This window comes from Bos grunniens, chromosome 9, assembly GCF_055505025.1.
Source record: "Bos grunniens cultivar Pamir isolate PY7600 chromosome 9, Bosgru_T2T1.0, whole genome shotgun sequence".
Classification (NCBI taxonomy): domain Eukaryota; kingdom Metazoa; phylum Chordata; class Mammalia; order Artiodactyla; family Bovidae; genus Bos; species Bos grunniens.
Genome location: NC_141173.1, coordinates 1286693 through 1308659, shown reverse-complemented (window position 1 = coordinate 1308659; position 21967 = coordinate 1286693). Strand labels below are relative to the sequence as shown.

The following is a 21967-nucleotide window of genomic DNA, read 5'->3' as shown; positions in this document are numbered from 1 at the left end:
CGACTCTGTTTTGACTGATGAGACTGATGGGGAGTACTGCAGAGATAAAATTTTTCCTCCATGAAAGAAGAGAAGAATGTAAGGAGATAGATTTTTTTTTAGCACCAATACTCCTGCTTCATGCTTTGGCAATGTCCTGTGAGGGCATAATGCTTGGTGGTTGTTGGCCATTTTGCAGCTATGATGTTGTTGAAGATGGCAGAGCAAAAAGATCCCAAGTGCATCAGTAGGAAAACAGAGCCACTGCAAATATAAAGAGAAGAAGGGATTTATTATAACAATTAGACCTCAAACAAACATAAGCAGGGTTGCAAAAGTGAAAGTCTGGAAAGGAAGACAGGATCAGAGAAATAGGTACCAAACACTCCATGTGAAGCACTGGTGTGAGGGGACAAATTGAAGATGGTGGGGGAATTCAACAAAATAAACACAACTGCTTGCCAGAGTGGGACTGCAGGAAGAGTACTTGTGGAAAGATTTCTTCAAGTGTCACCACTGGGGAAATAGTTGCCTTTGTGTGGCTGTCACCATCTAAGTGTCCTATGGTGGGTCAGAGGCTACCAGTGGCCCAGCAGGTGGCAAGAGGCAAGAGATGAGACAGGAAAACGTGGGGCTCATCAGGCACCTCTGTCTCTACTGTCCCCTAGTCTGGCAGCAATGACCATTAAGGCTTCAATTTCTGTCATTTTTCCAAATCTCATACAAATTCTTGTGTCCAATTCTAGCCTGGAACCATATAGTAAAATGGATTCTGGGAAATGTAGCTCTCAACCTTAGCCAAGAAATGAGGTAAACAAGCTGTAATCCTTCTGGAAAGTCTAGATTTTGGTGGTTAAAATCAGTAATAAAGTCATATTTAGAGATGATAGCAATTGACTATCAATCACAACCCTGCTTTTCCCCCATTATTAAAAGTGAAAGTCAATTTCTGCAAACTTGTCCATGCCTCTTTTTGACTAAGTTCTAGTACTTCTTTCTTATACAGATAAATCTGTAATAAACACAGACTATAAGTAATAAATGGATGGGGACAAAAATTCAATGCCTAATAAGAAATTTTAAAATATTTATTTATTTATTTATTTGGCTGTGCCAAGTCTTAGCAAGATCTAGTTCCCTGACCAGAGATGGAACTTGGGCCACCTGTACTGGGAACCCAGAGTCCTGGCCACTGGACCACCAGGAAAGTCCCAAGAAGAGATCCTGAAGTGTAATTAATTAAATGTAGAGAAGCAGATTAATGTGAAAATAAAGATTAATAGGAATTAAAGCTACTCAATAGAATGAGGTGGGAAATAATAGCAGGCTTCTACTTTTGAAGCTGGATGGTAAAATAAAAGGATATAAAAAGAAAGAAAAGCAAGCATAAATTTAGACAATGCTATCAATTAAAACTGTGAGGGTAATTTGAGCAGGATTAAGTCATTATTAGAATAAATTGTAATTAATTCATTCAGGTCACAGAGTCAACTAACACTGAGGAAAAGTTAAATTGGCCTCATTCTAACCAATGTAAATATTGGCTAGCTAGGTACAACTTAGATCAAATCCTCAATGAATATGCAGTGGAGGTGATGAGTAGATTAAAGGGATTAGATCTAGTAAACAGTGTACCTGAGGAACTATGGATGGAGGTCTGTAATATTGCACAGGCAGTGAACAAAACCAACCCAAAGAAATAGAAAAGCAAGAAGGCAAAGTGATTATCTAAGGAGGACTTACAAATGGCTGAGGAAAGAAGAGATGTGAAAAGCAAGAAAGAAAGGGAAAGGTACATCCAACTAAATGCAGACAGAGTTCCAAAGAATAGCAAGGAGAGACAAGAAGACCAGTACATAAAAATAGAGGAAAACAACAGAAGGGGAAAGCTTAGAGATCTCTTCAGGAAAATTGGTTATATCAAGGGAATATTTTGCCAAAATACGGGCATAATAAAGGACAGAAATGAGAGAGACATAGTAGACACTGAAGAGATCAAGAAGAGATGGAAGAAGTGTACAAAAAAGATTTTCACGAACCAGATAACCATGATGGTGTGGTCAGTGACCCAGAGCCAGACATTCTGGAGTGTGAAGTCAAGTGGGCCTTAGGCAGCCCTGCTCTCAATAAAGCTAGTGAATGCAATGGAATTCCAGTAAAGCTATCCAAAACCCTAAAAGATGATGCCATCAAAGTTTTGCACTCAATATGTCAGCAAATCTGGAAGATCCCAGCAGTGGCCATAGGGCTGGAAAAGGTCAATCCTCATCCCAATTCCCAAGAAGGGTAGTACTAAAGAATGTTCAAACCATCGGACAATTGCACTCATCTCCCATGCTAGTAAGGTCATGCTTAAAAATCTTGCATGTTATGCTTCAGCATTATGTGAATCAGAAACTTCCAGATATCCAAGTTAGGCTTAGAAAAAGCAGAGGAACAAGAGATCCAATTGTCAACATTCTCTGGATCATAGAGAAAGCAAGGGAATTCCAGAAAAACATCCACCTCTGTTTCATCGACTATGCCTTTGACTGTGTGGATCATAACAAACTGTGGAAAGCTCTTAAAGATACAGGAATACCAGACCATCTTACCTGTCTCCTAAGAAATCTGTATGCGGGTGAAGAAGCAACAGTTAGAACCCTGTATGGAACCACTGACCAGTTCAAGATTAAGAAAGGAGTACTACAGAGCTCTCTTTTGCCATCTTGTTTATTTAACCGATATGCTGAGCACGTCAAGAGAATAATGCAATAAATGAATAAGGCAATAAATGCTGGAGAGGGTGTGAAGAAAAGGGAACCCTCTTACACTGTTGGTGAGAATGCAAACTAGTACAGCCACTATAGAGAACAATGTGGAGATTCCTTAAAAAAACTGGAAATAGAACTGCCATATGACCCAGCAATCCCACTGCTGGGCATACACACCGAGGAAACCAGAATTGAAAGAGACACATGTACTCCAGTGTTCATCACAGCACTGTTTATAATAGCCAGGACATGGAATCAACCTAGATGTCTATCAGCAGATGAATGGATAAGAAAGCTGTGGCACATATACACAATGGAATATTACTCAGCCATTAAAAAGAATACATTTGAATCAATTCTATTGAGGTGGATGAAACTGGAGCCTATTATACAGAGTGAAGTAAGCCAGAAAGAAAAATACCAATACAGTATGCTAACACATATATATGGAATTTAGAAAAATGGTAATGATAACCCTGTATGTGAGACAGCAAAAGAGACACAGATGTATAGAACAGTCTTTTGGATTCTGTGGGAGAAGGCAAGACTGGGATGATTTGAGAGTAGCATTGAAACATGTATGTTATATGTGCAAGAGATCGCCAGTCCAGATTCAATGCATGAGACAAAGTGCTCGGGGCTGGTACACTGGGATGACCCTGAGGGATGGGATGCGGAGGGAGGTGGGAGGGGGGTTCAGGATGGGGAACATATGTACACCCATGGCTGATTCATGTCAATGTATGGCAAAAACCACTACAATATTGTAAAGTAATTAGCCTCTAATTAATATAAACAAATTAAAAAAAAAAAGAAAGAAAAATGATAGATGAGAGAAGCAGCCTTCATTGTTTCTCTGTCAGGGTTGTTAGAACAAAGTCATGAGAGCCTTTTTTCCATCCATCAGGAGGTAGAATTAGTGGGCAGAATAATTTTCCAAGTAAAAATTCTTGGTCACTAGATCCTCCACAAGAACAACCTGATTTGTACATGAAGTGAAGTTGCTCAGTTGTGTCTGACTCTTCAAGCCTCCTCTGTCCACAGAATTTTCTAGGCAAGAGTACTGGAGTGGATTGCCATTTCCTTCTCCAGGAGATCTTCGCAACCCAGGTCTCCCGCACTACAGGCAAATGGTTTACCGTATGAGCCACCAGGGAATCCCATTTGTATGTGTGACCAGTCAAACAACTCATTGCCAAATTCCTCATGTCAATTTTTTGCTGTTTGAGCCACATTTCTGTGATGGGTTTAGTTTGATGTACCCATGCTGCTGCTGCTGCTAAGTCACTTCAGTTGTGTCTGACTCTGTGCGACCCCATAGACGGCAGCCCACCAGGCTCCCCTGTCCCTGGGACTCTCCAGGCAAGAACACTGGAGTGAGTTGCCATTTCCTTCTCCAATGCATGAAAGTGAAAAGTGAAAGTGAAGTCGTTCAGTCGTGTCCGACCCTCAGTGACCCTATGGACTGCAGCCTACCAGGCTCCTCTGTCCATGGGATTTTCCAGGCAAGAGTACTGGAGTGGGGTGCCATTAAGTACCCATGAGCCCTACCAAAATCTGGCAGTATTTTCATGCACAGCATATGTAACAGGCATAACTACAATGATTATTTAATTAATGTCTATGCTGTGCTTAGTCATTCAGTCCTGTCCAACTCTTGTGTGACCACATGGACTGTAGCCCACCAGGCTCCTCTGTCCATGGGGATTCTCCCGGCAATAATATTGGAATGGGTTGCCATGCCCTCCTCCAGGGGATCTTCCCAACCCAGGCATCAAACCCAGGTCTCCTGCATTGCAGGCAGATTCTTTACCGTCTGAGCCACCAAATATTTGCTTTATTTGACTCTGTGTGCTAATGGCTTTTGTCTGATAGCTACCCGTGAAAATTATTTGAATATACTTTTGCAGCAGGGGCATTTTAACGTATTTCTTTTGCAAGCCAGAACCTTTAGGAAAAGGTTGTGTTGGTTTAGATACACTGGTTTTGTTATGCTATACACAGCATTTTAAATTCCATGAAGACAAACTGCTAGTCTAAATTTCATGAAGTCAGGGACCAAGTTTGTGCTAATCACTTTGTCTTCAGTGCCGAACACATGGTACATAATGTTCACTCAGTGAACATCTATGAAACTATTGCACAATTTCCTGATTCTAGTCAATTGAAAAACTCAATAGCTCTTTCAGAGTTAGAATTTTGCTTATTTGCCCCAGCCCTGCCAACAAACCACAGAGACTATTATTAGTACTTTCAGAATGAAAAACTTTTTTCCTAAGATGGATATGTATGTATTGGAGTTACAAAAGAGCACCTGATAATTTGGCATTTAATACTTGAGTCAGATCAGATCAGATCAGATCAGTCACTCAGTCATGTCCGACTCTTTGTGATCCCATGAATCGCAGCTCCTAGCAAATGTAACAAGTCATACACACACACACACACAAATATATACATATGTACGTATATATACATATATGAAACTAGTAAGCCAAATCACCACAGCTAAAGTTTTATTTAAAATTATAGGTTTAAATAAGCACCTATGATTCCCTAATATGCACATACTTTAACAAACTTCATGACCTCTATTTTGGTTGTTGGGAAACATTGTCCCCTAATGTTTATTCCAGTTATGTAGGATGTTGCTTAAGATACCCATTTTATAAGCTGATGTGGTAGTGATTAATGCTATTTTTGTCTTTTTCAGTACAGTTTACGTTCTGAGTGGCCAGTTTTGTCCAATGAGTTGAATAGAAGTATGATTTCTTAGTCAAGAAATTTGACACTCCAAAGCCTTTTTTGCCTTCTTTCACAACTAGCACTGTCCCAGGGTAGATGCTCCAACAGCTTGGGTCCTTCTGGTAGGTATGAAGCTTAAGTGAGAAATAAATCCAAGTTATTCTCAGAGTGGTTGCTTCTGCAGCATATCTTAGCCTGAGGTGAAAAGTGAAAGTGAAAGTCACTCAGTGGTGTCTGATTTTTTGGGACCCCACGGACTATATATAGCCTGCCAGGCACCTCTATTATCCTGACTTAATTAAAAAAGCTTTTTTCCTGCAAAGATAAAACAGGTTTCAATCTAAAGAAATTTACAAAATCACAGCGTTTACAAAGAACACTTTGTTCTTAAACAAAATGAGTTCCACAGGCAAGAGTTTAAGAAGTCATATACTACGGCTGATTCATGTTGATGTTTGACAGAAGACAAAATTCTGTAAAGCAATTATCCTTCAATTCAAAAAAAGTCATATAAAATTCTTTAACAACTGGTAACAGAAAAAACGGCCAAGCATACATGTATAGACATACTTTTGTGGTATAGTAGATAGTCACACAGGTTTCATTCCTTGAGTTTTAAACCATGTATCAGCTAGTCACCTAACTAGAGGCTCATATCCCTTAATGTGTCAAGTTTGTGAAAACCAACATAGGTAATCAAATTATGAAAACTTGGTAAGAACCCTTAATATGCAGTAGCTATCATAAAAGGTGCATCAATCAACTGATTAGTCTGACAATATTTGTCAATTTGTGTAATTATTACTAAATCTTCCATTCACAATTTAATGCATACAACTGCCCTAATTCATTGAAGGTAAATATGTATTTTTTCCTTTCCTTTCCCAGGCTAGTTAGCCCAAATGTAATGCAGAAACACTGAGTCAGACACTTTTTTTGACTCCACAGCATGCAGGATCTGTTTTCTGACCAGGGATCAAACCCTTGCCCTCTACCATTCTGAGTATGGAGTCTTAATCACTGGACTGCCAGTGAAGCCCCCACTTTTTAAACCCGTCTCTAACATATTCAATTCAGGTGTAGGGAGGTGTATATACACACACACACACACGACTTACTCAAGGTATCAGGGAATGTGTAAACATACACTGCAAACACTGTTTCTTCAAAACTGTACTTTAAAAGAATTTGTCTGCACATGAAAAAAAAGGGGTGCTCATTTTAGTGACTAAAACCTGACATCACTGTCTTTCATGTTCTCCATGATACTCTTAGATGCTTATCAAATAGTATTTAAGAACAGAATGGCAGTTAAAAAGATTCCAGAGATTAAGATTCTGAAGCTAAATTGGGGGACCACAATATAATGTTTAAGTACTCTGGTTGAAGAGGGATGACCAGATGTGGTCGCATGCCTGGGTTGAATGTGTCTAGGCATGGAGCTGTGGGAATAAGAGCATTGTCTCAGGAAAAGGGGGCATTAGAAGGAATAACAGAAGTTTCTGTGATGCAAAATGACCACTGACATTTATTTTTAGGTTTTTCCTCTAACTAGACTGTATTTTCTCTTACGATTAATAACATACTGAATTTTAAAACACCATCTGATAATTTCATGTATTCAAGACAGTTCATATTTCAACTATTAGATACATGTAATCTCCCAGGATATGAGGATTTCTGTAGTTTTATTTACAAGATACAAAATAGATAAAAATTAAATCTCATCATGCTGAACATTGCAGAGATGAGGTTTATAAAGTAAACTGACAATCCAACACCGCAAACTAAATGTTTCAAACTCAAAATGTTTTTCACTAATCATGAAGGACTTCTCAGTAAACACAGATGCTATTTTATGTGTTCTGTGATAATACTGGGAGATGGCAATGGCACCCCACTCCAGTACTCTTGCCTGGCAAATCCCATGGACAGAGGAGCCTGGTAGGCTGCAGTCCATGGGGTCGCTAGGAGTCGGACACGACTGAGCGACTTCACTTTCACTTTTCCCTTTCATGCATTGGAGAAGGAAATGGCAACCCACTCCAGTGTTCTTGCCTGGAGAATCCCAGGGACGGGGGAGCCTGGTGGACTGCCATCTATGGGGTCGCACAGAGTCGGACACAACTGAAGTGACTTAGCAGCAGTACCAGCAGCAGTGATAATACTAATTATCATGTAATGATCAATTACACTTCCCAAGAGCAGGCTGCAAAACAAAAGAACCCAGGTCAAGTTACTAGCCCATCACAAAAGATCTAAGATTTAAAGAAGCAATGGCCCCCAGGACCCCCTTTTGTTTTGGCTTCAAGTTTCAAGAATGGAGTATATTAAACGCTAAATTGGTATATGAAGAGATGGAATCTAATTCTTTAAAACATAAGGTGAAGCACTGTTGCTCACTCAAATTTTGAGGCTTTTACTCAGTTTTATTAAAAAAGAAAAAAAAAAGATCAGACATGTGTCTCTTTCAGATTAACACTGAACTATACAAAAGCTTTTCAGATGGCTGAAACTTAACTTCACATGCCAAAAGCTTAGATTTGAATTAACTTCAAAACTTAAAAAGGTATGCAATTATTGATACGTAAATGAGAACACATGCCCAGAAGGTAAGCTGCACAAAACCACTTGGTTGGTAGAACTGCGCTTCAAATCATGGCCTTCCTCTACTAGTTTCTCCTCAGAACAGAATTGGGTCATTGGTCCAAAGTCATCTAAACCTTAAAAAGTTTATAGTGGAAAGCACTTTCAATAAAGTTCCCTGTGTCTGCAAGGAACTTATGTCAACTTCATTTAATCCTTCACTTGTTAACCAAAATCCACACTTCAAATAGCACTAAGACCAATTCTTTCACATGGTGTCCTACAAAATAAGTTAACGAGAAGCAAAACAACTTCAGTGACGATAAACGCATATCATCGTTTATTTAATGTTTAAGCTCTTGCACTAGATTTTTACAAGCTGGTGAACACTGACAAATTATTTCTCCCACAGAACTATAACCACTTGTTCCCGGACAGTATAAATAGATGGTTGAGCTAACGTTAATACACATCACCATTTTATCAATTACATAATAAAACAAATCGTCAAGTATCCAAATATTAAGTTACACAGCTCAAAAGGTATATAAAATATTAAACGTCTGCTCAATTCATTAGCAGAAACCCACTTTATTTTGCAAGAGAGGCTGGGAATCACACTTAAAACTAAGTCGGTAAACAACTTCAGGTAAGTATGAAAAAAAATTACAAGAATTTCAGAAATTTTGATTAAGAATTATTTTAGTTACAGTAACAAAGTATTTCTACCTTTTAAAAAAATATTTACTAAATTAAAGCGCATATTCTACATGTTCTGCACAAGACAAAGGCAACATTTTACTAAAAATACTTAATAGTCCCCTCCCATTCTTTTTTCAGGCCCTCCCTGTAAGTTGCACCCCAAAGTGCAAACATTAAAATGAACTGTAAGGCTTTTGTCTGGAGACATTAAAGACATGTGCTTCTGTACAATGTAGATTTTCAAAATGGAGGCCTTCTACAACATAAAATGAGATTTATAGAAAGATATTAAATAATCACTGTAAGACTTGGTTAATTAAAAAGGGAGCAAATCTGATGGATACTGGTATGAATGTGGGAGATGTAAACATATTGTGAGCAAACAAACCTCATAGGCCCTATTTTCTATGTTTGAAATGATGCAAGGAATAAACCACATAAGGTCCAGAGTGTTCATAGTTCCTGGGATTTGTTCTATATGATACTAAAAATATACAAGTATTGTGCTGGGTATTTTGGCACCTAGTCTTTCTAAATTTATTACATATTGGTAAGATTCTGGCATGGAAACAGATTTAATGACATGACTCAATACTGCATGATTTCAGGAAAGGTCAATTGGTACAAATTATAAGCACATATTAAATGCTGAACAGCAAGAATTCTTTACTAGTATCCAAATAGGTTTATCATAACCTGAACAGAGACTACAATTCTGCCAGGCCTATGGCCTGGTAAAACTGCTTTTCAACACTCCTTATGGAAGCTTCATCAGACTTATTCACCAAGTCAACCGGGCTATCTGCTATGTATGACAAATTCCATCCTGTCTCAGGTTCCACTTCCAATCAATGGCATCATGCACCCTGGTTTTACTGAATGCAACAGTTGTTTCTATGTCCATTGGAGTCTTTGAAGCGCAGCCGCATTTTAGGACGATACTTCTCCAAATACAAAAGTTGCTTGCTGTTAAAAGCTCCTCGCCGCTTTCTAGAAGGAAGAAAACAAAGGACGTAATTAAAGCAAAGTCCTTCTGGCATATTAACATTTACTGTTCCATAGCAGGCAATTATCACCTTTCTTGTAGCAATTTATCTTCTGATTATTAAATTGTGACTTAATGGAGAAATATGGACTGGCAACATGTGTAAAGGGGAAAAGAGCTGTAAAAAGTTAATTTTCTCAATCTTTGGGGTGATGGTGATTAAAATAGTCAAAATTTATGAATCCATTCATATAAAGTCCAAGAAAAGGCAAAACTAGTTTACTGTAATATGTAGCTGAAAGAAAGTGCCTCTGGTGGCTGGGAGACTACAAAGAGCATGAGGGCATTTTCTGGAATCACTAATATATTCTATACACTGCATTGAGTAGCTATTGTATTTGGCTGTTATGGTCATCTATCTGTGAGATCTGTGCATTTTACTCTATATAAACTACACCTCAATAAAAAGGCAAATAAACAACTTCATCAAGAATTTAAAGTAAATCAATAATTCACAGAATTATTACTGGATTAGAATTTTTATAGTATGAACATCTATGTGAATGGGAAAGAGATTTCCTGGTGTCAATACTATCTCAATAATGAACAAAATGGTCAAATAGGCTCTTAGAAACAAATTGCTTTCATAGTATTAATATATTTAAATTCACCAACATTCAATGAGGAAATAAAAAGTGCAAATGAAAAGAACTTATTAAATACATACTGTCTTATGAACTGTACTGCATCTTCATATTTCATTCCACCTTCAATTAATGCTAGGGCAACAAGCACTGGAGCTCTGGTGAAGAATTTTTGATATATTATTTTTCAAAGTCAAATTCTGGAAAATTCAATACTCCAAACATTCCCCTATCCAAAACCACTATTATTTATGCCACACTTCCTGTGTTAGTATTTATAGAAAATGTTGGACATTAATAAAATATCACTTTCGCATATCCAGGTTTTCATCTATAACAAAAAGAAAACTAGTAACTACATAAACTAACACAAGTAAGTCTAGAAATTAAGACTTCTATTACTGGAGAGCAGTATCTTGATAAATGCTGACAATATTTCCTTAAGTTCCTAGCAGTGAAAAATACTTTCCACTTAAGTATCTTCCAGAAAAATTTGCTTTGTTTCATGATCAATTAGACTGAGACACAGCTGCATGCCCACCTCTCCAGGGCCATGCTGTTTCATTTCACTCTTCTCCACTTGGACTTTTTTGGGGGCAGCAGGGGCCAAGGGCATTGGTAATAATATGGACACATGTATTTTGGCACTACTGGGTAATGAGTTCCTACTGAATCAGAATGCAAAAATATACCACATTCAATGCAAATCCATCTTAGTGATTTTCCCAGTAAGCTCGGACAGTGACTATAGGTACAACTTAGAACACATAATTAAGCAATTCTGCCCATAGAAGCAAGTATAATAAATTTTAGCAATAGCACTCGTCAGTTCCAAATATACTGGAATACATTACTCTGTTACACTCACCTACTTTCAGTAAGCCAACAAAGCAAATTGATTCACAAACTGGTGACTGTCTTTACAGGAGCCAAAAATGAAGCTTTCACTAAGAATTAAGATCGACACCATTAAATGGGTTTACAAAACCCTCTTACCTGCCAAGGCCTGCAACACAATGAACAGCAATACAACAACCAGGGTCTTCACGAAACTTAATTTTCACAAGACTTAACCAATCATCAACAATCTGGTTAGATGGTGGTGCACCATCATCAAAAGGCCAATCCTAAGTCAAAAGAATATACATTTTAGATTTTTAATATAAATACCACACTAATAATTCTAAAATTCTAACACCCAAATGTTTTCAAAAGCATTTTATCTTTAGTAAGTGCTTCTTTATGAAACCCCACAGTCAAAGAAATGCAAATAAATGCTGAATCTTTATGAAGATCTTTTATTACTTTAAATCTCTGGTCAGCTTTCACCTTAATTGGAAACTAAGACTATAATTTTATAACAACTTAAACTTGCAGCACAGTACTATAAACACAGAGGAACCATTAAACACTTACAAGAACATGGATGCCTTCTTTCTCCACAAGAGTAGTGTCATAAGTTGCTTCACATACTCTTACGATTGTGGTGACTCCATACTTCTTAAGTTCCTGGATAAAAACATGGAAACAGAGAAGGGTTTATACAAACGTTTTTTCTTTTGTTTTGTTCTTATTTTTAATGGGCTCTAGAGGATGGGATGGGAAAATAATCACATTATTCTTGCTCAGTTTGTCATTTTGATCATCTAATAGGTACTGCTGGTTAACAGAAAATCATATATGTTGAAAAGAGAAGCAATCTTTTACTTTAAATGACTATACTAAAATAGCACTGAACAGCAATGTTAAACCACAGATTTTTAATAAATTTTAAGTTAAAAAAAAGTCCATGACCCTTCATTTACTGAAGTTGTTTACAGTCATGGCAATGCTGGCTGGCTGAGGCACTGACAAAGAGAATCAGAAGCCATTCAGGAACCAAAGGAATAACTCATGACAAAGTCATCTGACTTGACATATATTAATTCTTTAAACTTCTTCTCATTTGCAGCATACAGTATATAGTTTAGAGCCTTAAAAATATACTTAAAAAATCTAAAATCTCAAAAATGCAGTGTTAAACTTCCCACCATTTAAGATTATAGGCTTTGAAATGCAATGTATTATTACTAATTATAACACTTGGCATTTAAAAAATACATTGATGATAATAAAATTTAAAAGCATTTCTATGATCTGGGGGGGCTATTTTTTATTTGATTATCTATAGATATTTATAAAATGAAATGCATGTGCATACAAATTAATTATTCAACATTACAATCCTTTCTGACAGTCAAGAGGTTAAGCAGTGAGACAGTTTTGACTATCTAGCAACCACCAGAAACACAGTTAAATCAGTGGCTGAAGATTGTATCCTAAGTGTCAAGAGGGCCAAGACATAAACTAACTTTGGTTTATAGTTGTCAGCCATTATGCTTAGAAAATGTAAAAAACCCACAAAGTGAGCCTCCTTCCAACAACTTTATAAGCAACAGCCACAGGTAACAGTTCACATATAAATTTAAATGAAGAAAACTGTGAGGCATGAAGAATTAGATATTAACTTATAAACCTAATCTATTTCAAGTACATGGCCTTCTCAAAAATGTATAAAATAATTCACCTAACCTAGAGAAGACAGTGATATTTCTGGGAGTTGGAGCTATTGTCATCAACCACCTCACAATTTTCAAAACACTGCTATATAAAAGCTCCACTATTACACTACAATCAGTTTAAGCTATTAAAAAGCATCAAAACTCACCTCTATAAATTTGCTTAATGTTGCATTAGTTGGGTTGTGTGTAATAAGAAATCTCATGTTCCTGTATGTAACTTCCACAGGAGCTGGGCGGTTCATTCGAGCCATGTTAATTTAGTTAAAAAACACTCAATAGGGATATGAAAGAATTTAAAAAATTGAATACAGAAATGATGCAAAGAAACACAGTCAACTTTAATATACTCCACTTGAAATTCTCAGTGCTTTTAAGTATGAAGTTGGGAGTAATGAATGAATGAACCTCTTAACAAGAAGCAGCAATTTTTCAATCCAGTAATACTGAGGCAATAGAAAGGAAGTGCACTGAGGTTTACCCCATCCAGATCAGAACTCTTGTATAAAAATGCTCTGTGGATTTCAATTCAACACTTCTGTGTCCAGGTTAACCAGTCTTTTGGGGGCTTCTTGGTTGAGCAGTAATGAATTTCTGCAGTTCACTTGTCTGCATAGAGGTCGTGCTGTGCCTGGCAGTAATCTCCACTGCCCTTCAGAAACTCCATAAATGTGTGACCGAGAACACCACAGAACTGCTGTTTAAAACAGAGAAAAATGTTGCTTTCAATTCAAAAGGAACATGTTTTTACAGTATTTAACTGCATAGCTATCTTTTCAAATTCTGGCCCAAGCTAACTTTTTAACTTTCACTTGAACCACAAAAATACAGGGTGACTACAGGTTAAGTCAATAAGCAAAGATTACTTTAAATTAAAATTACTGATCTAATACAACTACTGCTCAAAGAATATCACTGTTACATTTGGTGAATATCCCTTATATACATTCTTCTATTAATTATTCCTTTTAATACTCAGCTATTTGCTTTACACTGTTATAAACTATTATGCACAACTTTCTATATTGATTTTTTCCAACTGGCAAAATATTGTTACATATTACAAAAATTCACTATATTGGTCAATACATTAAGAAAAGAAACTCATTTTCAAAATGCTACCATATATACTGTCCCATTCATTCCTTCACAACCTATTAACTTACTATTTCCCTTTAACAGTTATCCCTCATTTGAGTCTGGAAGTTTATCAACTGGTTACATGAAACATAAGCACACTACATACACATACATAGAACTTCCATTTATAACTATAAAAAACATGTCCATAATTGTAATACTCTTTTGTTGTTTGTATTTTGGGGGAACCTTCAAACACCATCCAAAGGACCACCTTATTAAGCTTCTTGCTGCCGGTGGGGGCCTGATCCTCATTAGGAAGCCTAAGCCAGACAGTGACGTGACTCAAACCATCAATACAGTCGTGTACCATGCCAAACCTGATTCTGATCAGCGCTTCTGCACACAGTACATCACCTATGAGGACTTTTCTAATCATTGCCCAGAAAGGGTTCAGCAGGGCAAAGTCTGGATGGCTCCTTCCAGCTGGTTTATAGATTGTGTGATGTCCTTTGAGTTGCTCCCTCTTGACAACTGAACTCCCACAGTGTGATAACCTAGTGATTGCACTGTTTTCATCAGTCACATTTTTACAAATAGGTACACTCATTCATCGGAGAAGGCGATGGCACCCCACTCTAGTACTCTTGCCTGGAAAATCCCATGGACGGAGGAGCCTGGTAGGCTGCAGTCCATGGGGTCGCGAAGAGTCGGACACGACTGAGCGACTTCCCTTTCCCTTTGTATTTTAAAATCAAAATTTCACTAATTCCGTCTTAAACTGAAATCTAATCCAAAGAAAACAACAGAGGGAAGTGTAGTGTTGTTTAGTCACTACACTGTGTCTGACTCTGCAGCCCCACTGACTAGTCCATCAGGCTCCTCTCTCCATGTGATTTTACAGGCAAGAATACCAGTGTGTGTTGTCACTTCCTGGGGTGGTAATCTAGGGGAACTGGTGTCAAGGGGAACTGGTGGTGGGGTGGTGTGAATTACCTTACATTTTGCCCACAAGTCTCAAAAAGCAAGTTAACTGTTACCAATTATACTTTTCCCAAGTTCCTCTTAAAGACCTAAATGAGTTTTATGCTAACATCAAACATAATATGAATGTTCACAGGATATTTTCAGAATATATACAGGAAAAGCACTGATGTTGACATTAGTCTTCTTCCAAGTAGTTTATAAGGAACTTGTGTGGTGGGAAGTAAACAGGACTGAAAAAATATTAACAGCAGGTTAACAAGAGCACTAAGAGCCAGCCACTGCCTCTAACACGTTACAGGTATTCTCAGTTCAGTTCAGTCGCTCAGTCCTGTCCGACTCTTTGTGACCCCACGAATTGCAGCACGCCAGGCCTCCCTGTCCATCACCAACTCCCGGAGTTCACTCAGACTCACGTCCATCCAGTCAGTGAAGCCATCCAGCCATTTCATCCTCTGTCGTCCCCTTACTCCTCCTGCCCCCAATCCCTCCCAGCATCAGAGTCTTTTCCAATGAGTCAACTCTTCGCATGAGGTGGCCAAAGTACTGGAGTTTCAGCTTTAGCATCATTCCTTCCAGATCGCAGGGCTGATCTCCTTCAGAATGGACTGGTTGGATCTCCTTGCAGTCCAATGGACTCTCAAGAGTCTTCTCCAACACCACAGTTCAAAAGCATCAATTCTTTGGCGCTCAGCTTTCTTTACAGTCCAACTCTCACATCCATACATGACCACTGGAAAAACCATAGCCTTGACTAGACAGACCTTTAGTGGATAAATTAATAAAATCGTTATACTACTTCCTTAGAATGAACAGTTTATTCTGGCACTTTTCCAATGACAGTGAATTAAAGCAATCTGCAAAGCTGTTAAGGTCAAGGGCTCTTATTTCAGTATTCTGATTTCCAAGTGCTACCCTCTTTCAATTGCAAGTTATTTTATAGAGACAGTATTGCACACCACTGATTTCCATATTTAACAGCTAAAACTCCTGTTACTGCCTAGTCTGGCCACATCTTTTCCAAGTAGGCTGTTTAAGGAGAAATCACAGAAAGAAATAATTTATTTAACGAAACGGTGGTTATTTTAGGATTTTTTTTTTTTTTTTCCTGAGTGGAGCCACGCTGTGATTGTGGGGGGTGAGGGAAAGACAGATGATGGATTTCCACAAAAGCATAAATATCTAACGTCTTTCTGTTTTGCCCAAGACGTTCCCCTATTTCCAATTTCTTCTCCCAGCAAAAACTATGATAGGAAGTTTGGAAATCCCAAGTAATTTCCCCATCCCACTATCAACTGCATATAATCACAGAAACACACACGGCCGGGGCGGGGAGTTGGGGGTGGGGTTGGGGTGCGGCGGCAATATCTGTACAGAAATTTGTCATATTGCAGAGTCAAAGCAATATATCTCTGTAACTGTTTGACAAATGGTTAATTGGAGTTTCTCCCACAACTTATACTTTCTATAATGCACCTGGAATAGTGCATGTATAAAATGCTGCTTACTCCTGAGAATGATCTAGCATTCCTGTCTTCAACTTTTTCACTGCCATCACACAAAAATTCATAGAAAAAGAGTAACAGGATGGGAATTTCCTAGCGGTTCAGTGGTTAGGACTACGTGCTCTCACTGTGCTGTGTGTTCAGTCGCTCTGTTGTGTCCGACTCTTTGCGACCCCACGGACCGTTTGCCCGCCAGGTTCCTCTGTCCATGGGGATTCTCCAAGTAAAAACACCGGAGTGGGTTGCCATGCCCTCCTCCTCCAGGCATCTTCCCAACCCAAGTCTCCCGCATTGCAGGCGGATTCTTTACAGTCCGAGCCACCAGGGAAGCCCGAAAATACTGGATTGAGTAACCTATCCTTCTTCAGGGGATCTTCCCGACCCAGGAATCGAACCGAGGATCCGCGTTGCAGCCGGATTCTTTACTAGCTGAGCTACCAGGGAAGCTCTGCGCTCTCACTGTCAAGGGTTCAACCCCTGATCGGTAAACTAAGATCCCACAAGTCTTTCCTTGAGGCCAAAAAAAAAAAAAAAGGCTCATAATCTAGATCTCATGAAATCAACGGTGCCAGACTACTGTGCAAACAACTTAGTATTCGTGGAATACTAGAGAGTTCCACGGGTGGGAGCTCAACCTCACTGGTCTGGTTGGCCACGGTACCACAAGCCGGCGAGAGGCAACAAGAAGAAGAGTTTCAAGAACAGCCCGAAGGCCCAGATTACTGAGCGCCGTGAGTCGCTCGAGGCCTGAGCGGAGCGTGCCAGCCGCTCCCACGGCTCTAAGGCTGGCCGCTCCTCGCCTGCCGGCGCGCCCCGCCTCGGGGCGGCGACAAGCCCAGACTTGCTCCCGCCGCCCGGGAGGGGCGGGCGGCTCACCTGGCGGGGCCGCGCAGCCTGGGTCACGGGTCTGCGCCGCGCCTTCAGGCCGGCGCCGAGGCCATTTTGTCCGAGCGCCGGTCGCGGCCGCGGAGCGCAGGATGGCCGCACAGGCCGAGTCCCGCCGGCCGGCGCCGGAGTCCCGGCCCGGTCCGCAAGCGCTGCGTTGCCCGCCCGCCGCGTCCGGGGGCGCGCCCGCAGCACTGACGCGCAGCCCGCGCCCCGCCCGGGCCACGTCCCCGCTGCCGAGCCCCGCAGCAAACAAAGGGGCCTGGGGCACCGGCCGGCCCGCCGGACGTCAGGGCCGGCGACGGTCACAAAGCGGCTTCTGTGCCGCAGGCCGCCCCGCCCGCCGCCGGGCCTCGGGCCGGGACGCGGGCGGGCGCCAAGCTGCTAACAAAGGCGGCGGCGCGGGGCGTGCGTACTCACAGGAATATGTCTACTCATTGAAGATTGTGGCCTAACCATACAGCCGGTCCCGAGGCGGCGGCGGCGGCGGCGGGGCAGGGGCGGCGGCGGGGGTCGTGCGGTGGCGGCGGCTTCGCAGGCGGCAGGGGCACCGGAGTCGGTCCTGCTGTGAGCGGCCCGGGGAAGAGCGCGCAGCCTCGCCGCCCGCAGCCCAGGCAGCCAATGCGCGCGTCGCGGCGCCCTTGCGTCATAGGGTCTTCCATTTATACGCGGCGTGACGTAAGGGCCCCGGTGACCAATCGCGGCCAGGCTCCAGGCCGGGCGCCGGCGACAGGGGGCGGAAGCCCGGCCCCGCGGACGTCACGGCGCGGCGGCGGCTACCGGCGTGAACCGGTTGATGAATGGCGGCGGCCGCGGTCGGAGCGCTGGCCGGCGGGGGAGGGGCGGGGAGGTCCGGGAAGGGCGCGGGAGGAAGACCGGGGGCGGGAGGGGAGGCCGGGAACGGGAGGAGACGCTCAACTGCCTGACTAAAACCCCAGAGGGCTGAGGACACTCTCGTCACCGGAGCAGGCCTGAAGCTGGCCTCGGCTCAGCACGCAGTGCCCGCGGGGCCGGCACCGAGCCGCAGTCCCGGCCCGGGCTCCTTTTGCTGAGAGTCAGATCACAGTCCGCTCTGCCCGCGGTTTCCTCGGGCACCGCTCCCCGCGATCCCTATCGCCAGAAAATGGTTCTGCGGGCGAGCCGAAGCGGGCGCTCTCGAGCAGGACTGGCGTGATTCAGCGAGCAGCCCACAGGAGACGGGAGAGTGCCTTGGATGCGCATAAACGCTCCTGCTCCCCACAGGCGGCTTTGGTCCCGCCTTCACACGATGCATGCGGGTGACTGCAGTTGGTTCGAGCGTGGCATTTGGAAATCGCATCCGTCCATTGTACCTCTGCTCATTTGATGTGTTGTCACGGATCATGAAAGGTTAGGCAGCGTTCTAAAAATTAATCTTCGGCTTGGTCAAGGATTGATAAAATTGCGTCAAAGCTACGGCTTTCCTTTTTGTTCGTTTTCAGAACTCTTTCACTCTCTTCATAATTGAGGCCCATCACCATTGTTCTCTTACACAAGGGCAGCTCTGTCATTTATAATCTGAAACTTTCTCCTCTACTTTCTAGAAGGAGTAAACCCAAATTTTACTTGCTTTGAAGAACTCGGTTTTCTACTAATATTGAGACCTTTTGTTTGCTGTTTTCATTGAGCATAGATTGGAGAGGCTTTAGGGATCAAATTTTTTCTTAGTGTACAGACTGATTTTAGAATTTATTAGAGCTTCTACTTAGAAGCTGCTTGCATAGTTATTCAACTTTTTTAAATAAACATATACTCTATAAATAAAGGAAGTCCTTTCAATGAGGAGGTTTGGGTCGACCGCAAGGTTTTAGAGGAATCAAAGTCAAATTGTCTTCATTTTAAAGAAATTGCTTGCCTTGGAAACTTTTGACTCCATCTAAGTCAGGAAAAATTAAAGAGCTTGAGAAATAATACCCTTTCATTACGTAAAAATTTAAAACTTTTATATGGCAAAAGGCTTTTGACAAACGTAAATTATTTAATGGCCCACTGAAAGTATTGGTGATGTAGCATGGGCAGAATTAACACCATAGTGAATAAAATACTTAAGCGACATTTACAAGAGTGTGGTTAAAAAACATGTTCAGTCTGCGACTCTCCATCCAAAAGTTTGTCCGCACAGTGATGTTACTTGGAAGAGTGAGAGCTTTTAAACAACTGAATTTGGTGGGATGAGACATAAATTTAGCCAAGCAGAGCCAAATCAGTATTAACCAGTTTTCTTGTAGAACTTGTGATACAAGTTGAGCTTTGTGAGCCAGATCCTGTAATTAATTACCACAAGCAGTGCTGACACTTAGCTGTTGCTCATCAAGCTCTAAAAGCTGGGCTCAGACTCACAAGTGGACTAATCAGCTTTCCGGGGGATCGGTGAGGGTGTGGTCTTTGCCTCTCCTGTGCGGTACCACCTTGTTCTACTTTGAAAAGACATGCCTGCCATACGACCCAGCAATCCCACTGCTGGGCATACACACTGAGGAAACCAGAATTGAAAGAGACACCTGTACCCCAGTGTTCATCGCAGCACTGTTTATAATAGCCAGGACATGGAAGCAACCTAGATGTCCATCAGCAGACGAATGGATAAGAAAGCTGTGGTACATATACACAATGGAATATTACTCAGCCATAAAAAAAGAATACATTTGAATCAGTTCTAATGAGGTGGATGAAACTGGAGCCTATTAAACAGACTAAAGTAAGCCAGAAAGAAAAACACCAATACAGTATATTAACGCATATATATGGAATTTAGAAAGATGGTAACGATAACCCTGTATGTGAGACAGCAAAAGAGACACAGATGTATAGAATAGTCTTTTGGACTCTGTGGGAGAGGGTGAGGGTGGGATGATTTGGGAGAATGGTATTGAAACATGTATAATATCATAGGTGAAACGAATCGCCAGTCCAGGTTCGATGAAGAATACAGGATGCTTGGGGCTGGTGCACTGGGATGACCCAGAGGGATGGTATGGGGAGGGAGGTGGGAGGGGGCTTCAGGATGGGGAACACGTGTACACCCATGGCGGATTCATGTTGATGTATGGCAAAACCAATACAATATTGTAAAGTAATTAGCCTGCAATTAAATAAATTTATATTTTTTAAAAAAGAAAAGACACAGATGAAAAACTAGGTGAAGTTTTTGCCCTTAAGAAAAAACAAAACTTGAAACAAGATGTATTAATAAATGTGATCTTGCTCACCAGCTCACTAGATTTTCTCAGGGTAGTCATGGACCTGCCACTTTGGCAGCTGCCATGGTTATATGTGTCCTGTGGTCTTATGGTTCACTGCTAAACATGTGTGCTATACTGAGCCGAGTAGTTTTAAGCTGCTGATTAAAACTACTTAGAGACCAGTGGTCCATCCTGTCATTGGTTAGGAGGCTCCTGTGGTCAGAGTACAACTCACCTACCTCTATAGATTTGCACTTGGAGCATCAGCACCCGAACTTGTTAAAGCAGTGTTCACACTGAGCCAACAGGCTTGCAAATAGTGGTCCAGACATCCAGAAGTAAGATAATACCTCTGAAAAGGCAGTGCTCCAGAAAGAAGCCCTAAGATGGAAGACTTCTTTTCCAGCTGAACAGAATACCCATGTAGCAGTTATTAATATTTTTCTCAGCAAAACGTGTCCTTGAATTCATGGTAGGCATATTTAAAATATTTAAAATGCAAACGCCAACATTTGGGAGGTAAAGGAGACTATAAGAGCATTGAGGAAAATCCTTATGGAAGATGAAACACTGCAAAAAACTACAAATGAACAAAAACTGAAGAAGAACAGAGAGTTCTTTATAGGATGGCAGATCTCCTGATAAAGGAATTATTGATTCCACTTATACCAGACATATAAAAATTGGAGGATTTCAACTCTTTTCTATATTCTTGGATTTATTAGGGCCATGAATGGTAGATTGAGGCTGTAATGAAGTCTGAGAAAAAAAATTTAAATAAAGCAAGAGTATTACCATTGCAATGATAGATCAAATGTCATGACAACCACCTAGAAAAATTACTATATTGAAAGGTATGATGATGTACCAAATGTATTTAATAGAGGCAAGTATCCCTGTGGATGTCTGGATACCAGTGAAGAGAGCAAGCTGAAGTATATCCTCAAACTTAAAAAGTGTCCTGAAAGTTCAGGGATACAACCATGGCTCCTATTAACATTGTAACAGTTTATTTTCCTTTTTCTGTTATGGAACAGCCTATTTTATATCTAAAGTGAATCTTCTTGTGAGATTTGTTTTAAAAAATGTTAAAAATGGATAGTATACTTAAATTTCTGTGAACATATAATTTTCAGTGGGTGAATGTTGTTTAAAGCATGCTCTGTGTTAAAAACTGACAGTCTTCTTCCCCTAAGTTATTGAAGTTTTATTGTCTTTTTAATAGCTATATATTTTGTGTATTTATTATTTTTAATTGAGGTATGATTGACATATAACATTATATTAGCTTCAAGTATATGAAATGATTCAATATTTGTATTTCACAGAATAAGTCTCATATGTAAAGTATGATTTTTCTT

The 21967-nt window shown here is 40.6% G+C and overlaps 2 protein-coding genes across 2 annotated transcripts; both read right to left on the bottom strand.

Moving 5' to 3' along the window:
• Window positions 1-8380: 8380 nt before the first annotated feature.
• Window positions 8381-13241, bottom strand: PTP4A1 (protein tyrosine phosphatase 4A1). The gene is made up of 5 exons (XM_086316184.1): window positions 13102-13241; window positions 11811-11903; window positions 11391-11521; window positions 10478-10552; window positions 8381-9755 (listed from the first exon to the last, which is right to left on the bottom strand). Exons 1-5 carry the CDS (start codon window positions 13204-13206, stop codon window positions 9638-9640), a joined length of 522 nt encoding a protein of 173 aa, XP_086172310.1. The 5' UTR covers window positions 13207-13241; the 3' UTR covers window positions 8381-9637.
• A 28-nt stretch (window positions 13242-13269) lies between these two features.
• LOC147365533 (uncharacterized) lies at window positions 13270-18043 on the bottom strand. Its single transcript, XM_086316185.1, has 2 exons — window positions 17827-18043; window positions 13270-13649 (listed from the first exon to the last, which is right to left on the bottom strand). The coding sequence occupies exons 1-2, from the start codon at window positions 17863-17865 to the stop codon at window positions 13554-13556; spliced, it is 135 nt and encodes a 44-aa protein (XP_086172311.1). The 5' UTR covers window positions 17866-18043; the 3' UTR covers window positions 13270-13553.
• Window positions 18044-21967: the final 3924 nt, after the last annotated feature.

What these genes read in the sequence shown, in the direction of transcription:
- PTP4A1 (XM_086316184.1), bottom strand. Translation starts at nt 13,206, where the DNA reads ATGGCTCGAATGAACCGCCCAGCTCCTGTGGAAGTTACATACAGGAAC. An exon ending in AAGAAGGCATCCATGTTCTT is followed by an intron (nt 11,522 to 11,810) that starts GTAAGTGTTTAA and finishes CTTTTGACTTAG; the next exon opens with GATTGGCCTTTTGATGATGG. An exon ending in TGTGTTGCAGGCCTTGGCAG is followed by an intron (nt 10,553 to 11,390) that starts GTAAGAGGGTTT and finishes ATTCTTCACCAG; the next exon opens with AGCTCCAGTGCTTGTTGCCC.
- LOC147365533 (XM_086316185.1), bottom strand. Translation starts at nt 17,865, where the DNA reads ATGGTTAGGCCACAATCTTCAATGAGTAGACATATTCCT. An exon ending in CAATGAGTAGACATATTCCT is followed by an intron (nt 13,650 to 17,826) that starts GTGAGTACGCAC and finishes TGTTTTAAACAG; the next exon opens with CAGTTCTGTGGTGTTCTCGG.